A 12867-nucleotide genomic window follows, 5' to 3' on the forward strand; every position below is an offset into this window, starting at 1 on the left:
AAACCCTTACATTGTTCATCTAGATCTGTAGTAAATGATCCTATTCATAAAACAAAATGTTTTTTTGATGCAGCGAATTATGCAAATCACAGGCCTAATAAATTCAAAGTCTTTCAAAACTCTTTGTTGGAAGGTTTGATAACTTCAATAGAATTCTTCTCAGGTCCTGTCTGTCCAATGGCCAAATACATATAGGTGTTCAAACAATTGACAACTGAAACATCACCTGAAATTATAAATTACAACACAGGCAGTATCTTATTCTAAAACATTGTATTTACAATAAATATACATTTGGGAGGAGGGAGGGATTTTGAATAAAATTTTCCTCTGATAAAAACAAGTTATTTTAAAAGCAGCCTCTCCTGTTGGACCCGAATTAAAAAAGGATCGTGACGTCAAATTGTATGGTTCACTAACCACCAATGAAATTTGAGTTTTCTTAAACTCACTAATAACCAACCAATGTAATAGTACAGCGCACCGTGATAACTGAATTTAAGTACAGGACTTAAATTCTATTATCCCAGATGCTTAGTAAGACCAAACAACAAATTGGCAGTATTTGGCCACAGCCTTTAATATTATTATTCTCATAATTTATACATGTTGTATATAACTGAAAAATGAGGTTACCCGCATATTGCTGATTATGGCAACCGTACTGTCATATATATATATATATATATATAAATTACTACCACAGATAATGGTAACTGAAGATAGGATTAAAACAATTTGGAAATCACCGTGGGAACACAGGTGATGGATCGAAACCCTTACATTGTTCATCTAGATCTGTAGTAAATGATTCTATTCATAAAACAAAATGTTTTTTGATGCAGCGAATTATGCCAGATTGACAGTGAAACATAATAATGATTCATTGTCAACCGCCATATAATGGAGGTTCGCTGCCAAGCTGTGAGCCAAATACATCCACAAAAAAATCAAAGAAAACTTTCAAGTTACATGTAACTACAATGTACTAGTAAAGTTGCTCAATAAATCGTAAAAAAACAAAACAAAAATCAAAACAAAAAACTGTATATATCTACAGTAAAAATTTACACACAAGATCAATTATACAAAGTTTGTCTTAGGTAACAATATTGTATTTACAAATGTATATCACGGAGACAAAAACACAAAACAAAACAACATATTTCATACTTATATATCAGTAGAGGGGAAAACATGACCATTGGTTTTATGCATGAAAAACTAAAGACCACCTTGAAAAAAATTGTTATTTCCTATGACAGACAAATGCACCTCATCAGATTTATACATGTTTCAGTCCTAGAAATGTCTGATAGCATATTAAACAATAACCACCCGATTCCAATATATAGTTAGCTACTGTCTTATTAACCCTGTAATAGGCTGTATCTACACTTTAGAATATCTCCGTTTAAACGAGGCAACATTTGGGACCACACAATTTTAGTGTCAGGCAAGTCCTTTGAAATAAAGGTCATAGCTTGTATCAACTTTTCTCTTAAGTCTTCAGTTTTAATATTCCCTAAATCATTAGCACCTACATGTACGACCAGAAATTTAGGATTGGAGGATCTTAAAACAACCTTTAAACAACGTAACTGCATAACTGGAGGAACAAATAAACAATAGAATTTTAACTATTAACTAAGTAATTCTTGGAAATAGGCAATCTTTTAATACCTAATTTTGGCCTTGACCGGTTAACTCCCTCCATCATTTTTATAATAAATTTGAGTAAAATCGCCCAAGACATTCAATCTACTGAAAAAACTTATCCCTGCTGAATAACACTTAATAGAGGAATGCGAGTAACGCTTGAAACAAATAAGCTATAAATTGCACAATTCATACAAAGGTATTGGCCATACATTTTATAAACCAAACAATTTTCTGAACTCATTAAAGGCCAATACACCTCTTTGATATGTTGTTTAGGTACTTTGGGCAACTGAACTACAAATGTATCTATAAGGGACCCAATTATAGTTTGAAATTTATGTTTAAATCTTCTGGTATCCCTGCTGGCTGTTGATTTGGTCTTATTTGCGAAGGCAAATTGTTTTGCGTGAATTGACAGTTTATAACTGAGTGAACACCATGACATTGTATACATGCATGACTATATTGACAAAATGAATTGAAACATTCGCCGTTATAATTAAAGGCATAGCACTTGGACGTTTTATTCACATTTCTATTAGCAGAAAATGTATTGTAACCAGAAGAAACTACTTCCAAATTTTGTGTGCCAATACTATCAGCCATATATAATAACCAAAGCTCTGGATCTACTATAGCCCATGAACTTGCCGGATCCAGTGTTTTGCGCAACCTAAATTGCTCATCATATAACTTCCAACCTAAATTATTTGGATTTCTTTTTGAACCCAAACGTACAACTGACATGTATTTAAGTAAATCTTGTAATCTACCTGAATGCACAGTACAATATACACTAACAAAAATGATAAATGCTGATATCCATTGGTCAATAGACCCAATTTTGTTTTGCATATTTTCTGTTTGCACAATAAATTCACCCCCTCTAAAAACAAGCTTTTGTGTAGCCTGCTGAGTATTGTTAATCAACAAAATGCCTAAATCAATAAATTCACTTTTCTGAATGTTTTCTCTAATACTTTGAGAAACATTAAAAGCAATATTAGCATGCATGCTGGGTATCTGAATAGGGTGATCAAAAGTACTAAATGGCATTGTAAAACTTGAGGCACCATTAGTATTACCTAAGGAATGTTCTGGAGGATCTTGACTGGTTACAGTGTTACACACTCTTTGGTCTGGTAGTGGTACTCTTGAGTATAAAAGGGTATTAGCTGTGCTCGTCAAATCGACTGGCCCTGTACTTGCACTGGTATATATGCCTGCCCCTGTCTGTGAAAACAACATTGGGTATGTACCAGTAGAACTAGTAACGGGTATGAATGGTGTACCAGTATCAACTGTAGGCAACTGTGGTGCAGTTACTGACATAGTGTCCGGTACTCTCTGGTTAGCCTTTTTCCTTGCTGATGCAGCAGCCACTATTGGCAAATTTTTCCTTTTCCTGGCTGACCGCCTGAGCTGTGCTGACATGACTCCTAAAAGAATAACTAGAATTTAAAAACAAAAAACACTGTCTGAATATTCGGTTAATCCAGATTGATTATTGCTTGATTAAATGTCCAGTAGAAAATATCACACATGTGTAATTAATATATATATATAGAAGCAAAATACTGAGGTACATGTATCACAAAATAGCTAAATTAAATTAAATAGGCTGTGACCGGTTTATTTTTTAAAAGAAGACAGTACTATTAATAAGGTTGTGTGAATTTCATGTAACTCTGTACTCCATTATCCATCAGGAACACCAATATTCGATAATTATTTGACTTGATGTTATTGTTTACATTTTAAAAGTACCAATTGACCTCATGTACACCGGTTCATAGAAGGCGAAACAACGGAGACTAGTGTATTTATTAAGTCTTTCCACTTTTCTGTGGAAAGACTTATTGTTTTTCTTCTGATTATTATTAAAATTTTTTTCCGCCAAATTTGTTCTTGCGATAAATGTTTGTTTCGCAATATGTCGCTTAGATATTTCTCACATGGTATCGTATAGTTTATGCGCTTTTAAATTTTACCCTGCTAAAGCTAACCATTTTCCTTATAAGAGTTATCTCCCTATTCACTGTTTATCATCTGTGTGCATCTCCTTTGTAACAAAAAAAGATAGCCACAAAATTCCTTTTACAAATTGTTCATTACATCCTCAGTAATTTTTGGCTCATTTGGATCGAAGCGATTCGATGACATTTTATAGGAGTTATCTACCTTTACAAAATAAATTTGTCGGTATGTTTTTTTAACTCATAAACAGTTAACCGTATAACCCTGGAATGTTTTTATTTGGGCCCCTAGGATCTGACTTAGAAAATGAGGTCAAGGTCAAAGGTCAAGGTCAAGGTCTCAATTGTGACTTTTGCTTGTTTTTGCATTTCCTCCGACACCTTAAAAGATACATATAAAAGAACAAGTGCAAAATGTCTGCTTAATAATAATGAAGATATGCTACATTTAGTCTTATACAATTTAATGGCATCTTATAGGAGTTGGTGCCCCTGAAATGTCTTGATATGAGGTTATTTGATTATAACTTCAACTAAGTTCATTATAAAGGCATTTGACCTTTTACAAAAGGTTAGGTGACAAATGACCTTGAACAATGACTACCGGAAGTGACCTTGGGAAAACCGGAAGTAGGTTTTTTTGCAATTTTTACATATAAAAGTACTCAGAATCCTTATATTTCGTCATATAGATACATAAACTGATTACTGAAGACTAAAAATGACTTCCACAAAACCGGAAGTGGCCAATTATCTCCCATTCTACATACAAAAGTATATAGCAACTATATATTTTTGGAATCAGTGTGAAAAAAAGCTCTCATATGAGACCGGAAGTGACATTCATTTCACCGGAAGTAGCATATTATCTCCCTTATATCACTCAAAAATATAATTAAACCATTATTAATCGCATCAGTATGAAGAAACTATCTTCTTATCCAAATTTCTTTGTTGTGGAAAGACTTTCAATTGTTCTCTGAACAATTGGTTTTTAATTATTAAGTGGATTCTTGTTCCTCGAACAGAAGTTTTGCAAATAATATGCATACATGTAATGCACACGTTCCCACATCTGACACCTTGTAAAGTTGGCTTCAGCTTTTAAGTGATAGAACTCAGTACGAACTACATGTATAATAACAATACAAAGCATTATGGGTACATTCCATTTAAGTGTGTAAATAAACAATAACTAAATTAAGTATGCGGACCAGGACGCGTCTTATAAATTCAAGTATTGAAACACATTTATGTGGGCGTGTAGCCGCGATGATATTCTCCTTTCACCTGATAATGGACACAATCAACGAACTGAATATTTTGCCATGGCTCAAGTTCGCAAACCAACACACGAAAGGTTATTTCAACTCGCCAGATAACTTGAATATTTTTGCTAATTCTGGTAGTCCTAACATGTTACCAAGAAGCATTATTTACCATTTATTATATTTGAAAATTAGCAACGGCAACGAAAAAACATTGAAAGAAAATTCAATAAACCATGTGCTCGCCATGTGCTTCACTAGGTCAGTTACATGTATCCTTGTTTCAAAGTAAACATTTACTTTTTCCCTGTTGAAAGAGACTCAAATCTAAACCAAACTGTTGGCACTTAAAGAAAATTAAATAAAATTAACTTTGAAAGAGAAAAAAATAAAATTTGTTTTTTTTTATTTCAGCCATGTGGTCGCCATACACATGTACATGTATCTTTGTTTTTGGATAATTAACGTCAATATTGTCTTTTATTGCACGAATCCTCGTTAATGTGCGTACAGCTATAACAATTCCTTTCAAAAATTATTATAAAACATAAAATACTCCCTGACAATTTTTTGTTGAATAAAATTTTCCTCTGATAAAAACAAGTTATTTTAAAAGCAGCCTCTCCTGTTGGACCCGAATTAAAAAAGGATCGTGACGTCAAATTGTATGGTTCACTAACCACCAATGAAATTTGAGTTTTCTTAAACTCACTAATAACCAACCAATGTAATAGTTCAGCGCACCGTGATAACTGAATTTAAGTACAGGACTTAAATTCTAATAAATAAATGTGTCCATAGTACATGGATTACCCACTCGCGCTATCATTTTCTATGTTCAGTGGACTGTGAAATTGGGGTAAAAACTCGGCATTGAAATTAGAAATATCATAGCATAAGAAACATGTGAACTAAGTTTTAAGTTGATTAGAATTCAAAAAATACATTGACCAAAAACTTTACCAAAACCTTTAACCTAAAGCGGTACAGACAGAAAAACGGATATAAATGTATATAACTGAAAAAAGTAGAAAAAGCGTGTGTCCAATTTTCCCACACTTTATTGTATTTTCGGATCCCATCAGGATTTCCTTGATAGAGGGTTGCTGCTTATAAGGAAGCTATTAAACCAAGTATTCCATATGAGAAATTGAAGTCATTCCTTCGTGAATTTAACGGACGACATCATTAGTTGGTTGACCGTTATGGAATAATCATTTCACATTTATATCGGATATGTGTTCTGTGTGTCGTTACTACAATCCGCTTCCCTTCGTGTTGCTAAATCTTAAGTTGTGTCGTGTGTACTATTATTTGTTTGGTTGTCTTTTCCTTTTTGAACCATGGTTTTGTCTGTTTATTTTAGATCTAAGAGTTTAAGTGTCCCGCTGGTATATGCTATCCCTCTTTTAGTGTTATAATTTATAAATCACTGAATAACATATGTGTCAATAGATATTTACCTTTGAAGCTTGATATTTTTATAATTATTCCCATGTTTAATAAGTATTACGCTGACAGCTTATTAATCATCACACAGGAATATAAAATGATCGATATTTTTATATAATTTGTGAAGAAGAAAAAAGATAATTACAAAAAGAAGGAAAATTTAAATAATGTGAAGCAGACAGTATGTCGCCAAAAAAGTATGAAAATCGAATAACACAAAAGGATTAAGGTAGATAGGGTGTCTTTCTCTATCTTGGATTTTGAAATACAAGAAAACAAGGTCTGGATCATTAATAGAATGTACAAATTTTTAGAGTAGTAGGTAATTCATGTGTTAGAACTTCCACCGCTATATAGAAAATGAAAGGTTTTATCATATTTATGGAAAACGTTGTATTTCACAAAAAAACAGAAAACTTTTGTTTGATCAAATTTTTTCAAACTTTGCCACATGATGGGAGACAACTCAAATGCAAGGGCAGATAATTCAGATTAATGTACTTAAGATTTTCTCTATTTCATTATGTAGCAAGAAAACGGGTCTGGTGGCACCATTTTAATCTGTTCCTTAACTGAAAGCATACTATTAAAGCTATCTTCTCATATTTTATCTCAAAATGTTATGGTGTAGTTTATGCTTTATTGCAGAAAATTGGGGTTTCCATGCATAATCTATACAAAATTTGTCAATTTTGAACACAGTGTAGCATGAAAATAAGCCCGGTGACCCGTTCTTTTTATTATCTTTTAAAAAAAAAAGCATAATATAAACTGCATTATGGCAAATTATTAAAAACTTCTATGGATTATAATTTAGAAACCCCATATATCTTAAGTTGTGTCTGTCCTTTCATAAATCCGTTACATTTTGCCCACACGTTGTTATCATTATAATAAAATTATATGCGACTGCCATACAAGAGGGACGAAAGATACCAAAGGGACAGTCAAACTCGTAAATCTAAAACAAACTGACAACGCCATGACTAAAAATGAAAAAGACAAACAGAAAAACAATAGTACACATGACACAACATAGAAAACTAAAGAATAAACAACACGAACCCCACCAATAACTAGGGGGTGATCTCAGGTGCTCCGGAAGGGTAAGCAGATCCTGCTCCACATGCAGCACCCGTCGTGTTGCTTATGTGATTACAAATCCGGTAAATAGTCTAATACGGTAGGTCAAATTCATGAAAGGGAAGGGGATTGTAGTTACGACGTAAGGAACATATCCGATATCATTTGTGAAACGGTTATTCCATAACGGTCAACCAACTCGTGATGGCGTCCGTAAAATTTACGAAGGGATGATTTCAACTTCACCATTTGGAACTCTTGGTTTTGATAGCTTCCTTGTAAGCAGTAACCCTCTATCAAGTAAATCATGATAGGAAATGCAAGCACGGGAATATCGTATCAATTGGGAGATATATACCCCGTATGCAGGTGCTGCTGGAATGTTGCTACTTAGAAACGGAAAGTTCACAATTGGAAAGCTGAAATCATCTCTTTTGTCGTAAGTTTTGTCTTCAACCGACCCTCATTGTCAATTTCTAGATTTAAGTCAAGATATGAAGCCAACTTAATTGTATCTGTAGTATCCTTTATCTCCAATTCGATGGGATAGATGCGATCCACATAGTCACCAAATTTTGAATTGTTTAGTGAAAGAATGTCATCTATATAGCGGAAAGTAGAGTTAAAGGATATTGCTAACTTCTTATCTTTCTTCCTAAGAAGTTCCTGCATGAAGTCAGCCTCATAATAATAAAGAAACAAGTCGGCAAGTAGAGGGGCACAGTTTGTTCCCATTGGGATGCCGACAGTCTGTTGAAAAACGTGTCCTCCGAACGTAACAAATATGTCGTCAATCAAGAAATCAAGCATCTTGATAATATCGGTTTCAGAATTTTTTTTGTTTGAATCAGAGTAGGAGTTATCCCTCCCTAAGACAAGATACTTGTATCTACGTTGGCCATTCTTTTTTATGAAGCAAAGTAATACCAACTCTTTTAGTTTGTCTTTTAGTTTGGAATGTGGAATACTTGTGTAAAGAGTAGATAAGTCAAATGTTTTAATACTGTTACAAGATGAAAGAGAGTTAGATTGTATGTACTCTAAAAGGTCTTTGGTCTTTGTAAATGGTCGTGAAATAAGAACTTTCAAATGAGAGGTTCAGCTATCTATATAACTAGATTCCGTTTTGAATTTTCAATGATGTTCGGAATTTTACTTTTTACAATCTACATGCGACAGTGTCATGAAAGATACAATTGTTTGAGTGTTGTCATTTACTGCAGTTGACATGTTTTTTCTTCTATTAAAAAGGTGAGATGGGATTTAAGTTTGAAACGAAATTTATAACGGGTTATTTTCAATTTGACAACATGTCGAAAACCTTCATACTTGTTATTTTTTTTTATCATTATGAGTTATTGACAATACCATGCACTCTCAAATTTTTAGAAACACACATAACGTTGCTCGGCTTCCAAAATATTGTAAACTACATTTTTTTTCAAAAAGTAAAATCTCACAAACAGGCTTTGAAAATTTGATCGAAATTCCCGCTTCTAAAATGTCGTATGGGAACTTGGACATTTTTGTAAATGGTCGTGAGATAAGAACTTTCAAACTTCTGGATTACCATAAACTTAATTTATGTTCACAAAAATATAGAAATGTACTAGTATTAATTTGATTATCAACGTCATTATACAACAATTTTCAAGTTTACATACAACATTGTGGAAGCAAATTTTACAAACAAGTGAGATTGGCAATTTTGTAACATGTCTTATTTCAAATAATTGATTGGTGTAACTGTATGCTGTTTTGGAATATCAAAGATTTTCTCACGACAAGACCATTTGTGTCAAAAAGTAATTTCAGCCAAAAAAGTCATATACGACATTTGGAAGCCAAGCGACGATAAGCTATTGGATATAAAATGTCACTTGTGAATGCAACTTGTTTTCTACTATTTGCTAAAATAACCATACTTCATAGTTTATTTGTCATTACAGTTATAAGTAATTCAACTGTCATTTTTTAATTGATAGCAGGAACGTTGAAATTTTGACCGTTTTGTCTTTATAACATACTAATATGTGCTCTATTTGGACCATCAACCATTATTACATCTGCAGCTAGAAATATAAATTCCTTTGTGCAATTGGCCCTTTTCGTTTTATATATTGAAAGAATTGGATACTTACAAGAGGTTCAAATTCCGATAACACTAGAAAATAACTTTACACTTTCAAAGTAAATTCAAGAAAAAGTCCAGTCAAACTAAATTTAACCTCAAACTAATTGCAACAGAAAATGTTTTAGTTCTTATCTATAGCATTATACCCTTTATACCTTTATATACACAGAACAAAGTCCCATAAAATCTAACTTGAGGAAAACTCAAAACCAGCATTTCTAATTTCCTATGGAAATTAACATTGGAAGTGGAGATAACTCTTGCAAAAAACAGGTATTTTTTTGTCTGTTTTTGGTTGTTTTGCTTGAAATTTATATAAAGTATGATACTTTCATGACTTTGATGGGGTTGTAAGTTTGTATTTGAATAAATTATATAATCTTCTGCTCATGAAATGTACAAAACCGAAGTGTTATGCGTAGTTTTATTTTTTTCGTACGTTTTTCATTAAAGAAATTGCAAATTTGAAGCTTTGTTACCATTTTGAAAAAATAATGTGAAGATTTAGTATTGTTTCTATCTGTATATTATATTTTTTCAGCAACTTACTTATCTAAAGAAACTTTAAACCACAAAAAGAAGAATACATGCTGTATTATTTTTGTTAAATTTGAGATTCTTTGCTGTGACATGCTGAAAATTCGATAAATGGTCAACTAATGAATTACAAAATCTAAATTATTCCTTGATATAAGATATGAAAACACCTTTAGAGTTGTTTGTTATATTGTAAAGACTGCTAAAAAAATCAAAAATCACTGCATTCTGATGAATAGAAGCGGTAAATTTATAATTTTGTGTCAATTTGTATTGATGTTTCTGCCTTTTTTTGCAAGAGTTATCTATATTTTTTCATATGTGACGTCATGCTGTTTCTAAATTTCATAAATTCAAATGTGGCATAACGTTTCTGCCTTTTCGCCATCGTATGTGACGTCACATTTTTTTAATTACGTTGACGCCTGGACTGAAGCGGATGTGTGTCTATTTTGTGATAAACTCGGGTTTAGTTTTCTGTAATTAGTTTATACTTCAGTTTCATTATGTATATCTCTTTCATATTCATTTGTTATAATTTACGGTTTGCAATAGCATTTAGTGTTCTATATAATTAGGATGTTCTTATCCCGTGCATAAAAACAATGCCGTATTTGTCAAAACCTTTTCAAATTTTGATCTTCAGTGCTGTACAACTTTGTACCTTTTTCACGTTCGATCTTTTATATCTAGGCGTTATGTATTCAGGTTTAGTTTTCTGTAATTAGTTAATACTTCAGTTTCTTTGTGTATATCTCTTTCATATTCATTTGATAAAATTTACTGTTTGCAATAGCATGAATTGTTCTATATAAGAATGTTCTTATCCCGGGCATAAAAACAATGCTGTATTTGGCGAAACCTTTTCAACTTTTGATCTTCAGTGCTGTACAACTTTGTACTTTTTTCTCTTTCGATCTTTTATATCTGGGCGTCACTGGTGAGTCTTGTGTGGACAAGGCGCGTTTTTGGCGTATTGAATTTTAAACCTGATGCTTTTTGTTATCTATTAATCATGTTTTTCTTTGTCTAATATGTTCTCCTATTTATTTGTATTGTAGTCCTGTAATATTATGTTGTCATTTAAATGTTATATTTAACTTTGCCATTAAAGTGCGAGGTTTGGCATGCCATAAAACCAGGTTCAACCCACCACTTTTATTCCCCTTTAAAAGTGTCATGTACCAAGTCAGGAAGATGGTCATTGTTATATTATTGTTCGTTTCTCTGTGTGTTGCATTTTAACTCTGAGTCGTTTGTGTTTCCTCTTATTTTTGAGATATTGAGATAAGACGTGGCACGGTACTTGTCTATCCCAAATTCATGTGTTTGGTTATCATGTTATATTTGTTATTCTCGTGGTGTTTTGTCTGATGCTTGGTCCGTTTCTGTGTGTGTTGCGTTTCGGTGTTGTGTCGTTGTTCTCCTCTTATATTTAATGCGTTTCGCTCGGTTTTGGTTTGTTACCCCGATTTTGTTTTTTGTCCATGGATTTATGAGTTTTGAACAGCGGTATACTACTGTTGCCTTTATTTATCTCCCTTTTCAATGCAAATCTCCATAGGAATTTTAAATGGTGATTTTTTTTGTCTTCCTCAAGTTAGATTTTATGGGACTTTTTTTCTGAGTATATTAGGGGTATAATGCTAAAGATTAAAGTTTAAAAATCTTCTGTTACAATTACTTTTGGGTTGGGGTCAAATTTATGCTAGATTGACTGGACTAAAATTGAAATATCAAGAACTTATTCATGTTTGTAGTGTTCTGTACATTTAGATAAATCGTTTTAGATAAAGTGTTACTACGTTTACAAAATTTAACTTCAGATAACTGCATAGATTATTTGCAAAAATGATATAAGATAGTCCGCATCGTGATTGTGAAATCCCAATTCTTATTGAATAAGAAAATGAACTGAAAATTTCGGGAGGGAATTGAAGGGAATGATATGAAAATGCAGCTATTGTGTCATTTAAAAACTGGCTCTTACAAATTTCCCAACAGTAAATGAGTCTAAAGTGTCACAAGACAAATGTATGAGGTAATAAAATGTTAAACAAATTACTAAATAACTTTGCTGTGATTCGTTGTAGCCGGGGATATATTTTTGTTCCCAATTTATAAATGTTCGACCGTATGGTTACCCAACAGATTATTTTCCTTTATCTGGACAGTGACCTAGGATTTGTTTTTGTTTACAAAATGTGAGCTCAATTGAATGACAGATTCCAAACTTTAATAATGTATACCCAAATGATTAGAAAAATACTGTAATTCGAAATGAGTTAGTTTAGCATATATTTTACAACTTAAAAGAGATTGTGTCCATTGAACATGGATGCCCCACTTGCACTTTCATTTTCTGTTTTCAGTTGACTGTGAAATCGGGGTCAAAACATTATCAAGATCATATCACTGGGAACATATATATTAAGTTTTATATTGATTAGACTTCTACTTCATCAAAAACTACCTTGACGAAAAACTGTAACCAAAACCTTCAACATGCAGCGCGACAGATAAACGGACGCACAATCCGAAACACATAAATGCCCATTTGAGAAGTATTACATGCGACAAACTAGATATTAAAGACACGTTTCAAGTAGAACACATATACAGCAGAAATATAAGTGGCGGTACAGTTCATGAAGATTTACGTAACGTGATATCACGTGTCGTCACAGCAACTAGAAACGTAATACAAATGTTTACGTAAGTGTGACTACTTATCTAACATATATACATCCAATAA

General features: G+C 32.6%; 1 protein-coding gene across 2 annotated transcripts; it reads right to left on the minus strand.

The window, feature by feature from the left end:
* Window positions 1–1659: 1659 nt before the first annotated feature.
* LOC134693430 (uncharacterized) lies at window positions 1660–5659 on the minus strand. 2 transcript variants are annotated; one of them, XM_063554254.1, is made up of 2 exons: window positions 4691–5659; window positions 1660–3101 (listed from the first exon to the last, which is right to left on the minus strand). In XM_063554254.1, exon 2 carries the CDS (start codon window positions 3094–3096, stop codon window positions 1984–1986), a length of 1113 nt encoding a protein of 370 aa, XP_063410324.1. In that variant the 5' UTR covers window positions 3097–3101; window positions 4691–5659; the 3' UTR covers window positions 1660–1983. The 2 variants fall into 2 exon arrangements, with proteins under 2 accessions (XP_063410324.1, XP_063410323.1); XM_063554253.1 differs by lacking the exon at window positions 4691–5659 and adding an exon at window positions 3319–3446.
* Window positions 5660–12867: the final 7208 nt, after the last annotated feature.

Source organism: Mytilus trossulus, chromosome 12, assembly GCF_036588685.1.
Source record: "Mytilus trossulus isolate FHL-02 chromosome 12, PNRI_Mtr1.1.1.hap1, whole genome shotgun sequence".
NCBI lineage: Eukaryota > Metazoa > Mollusca > Bivalvia > Mytilida > Mytilidae > Mytilus > Mytilus trossulus.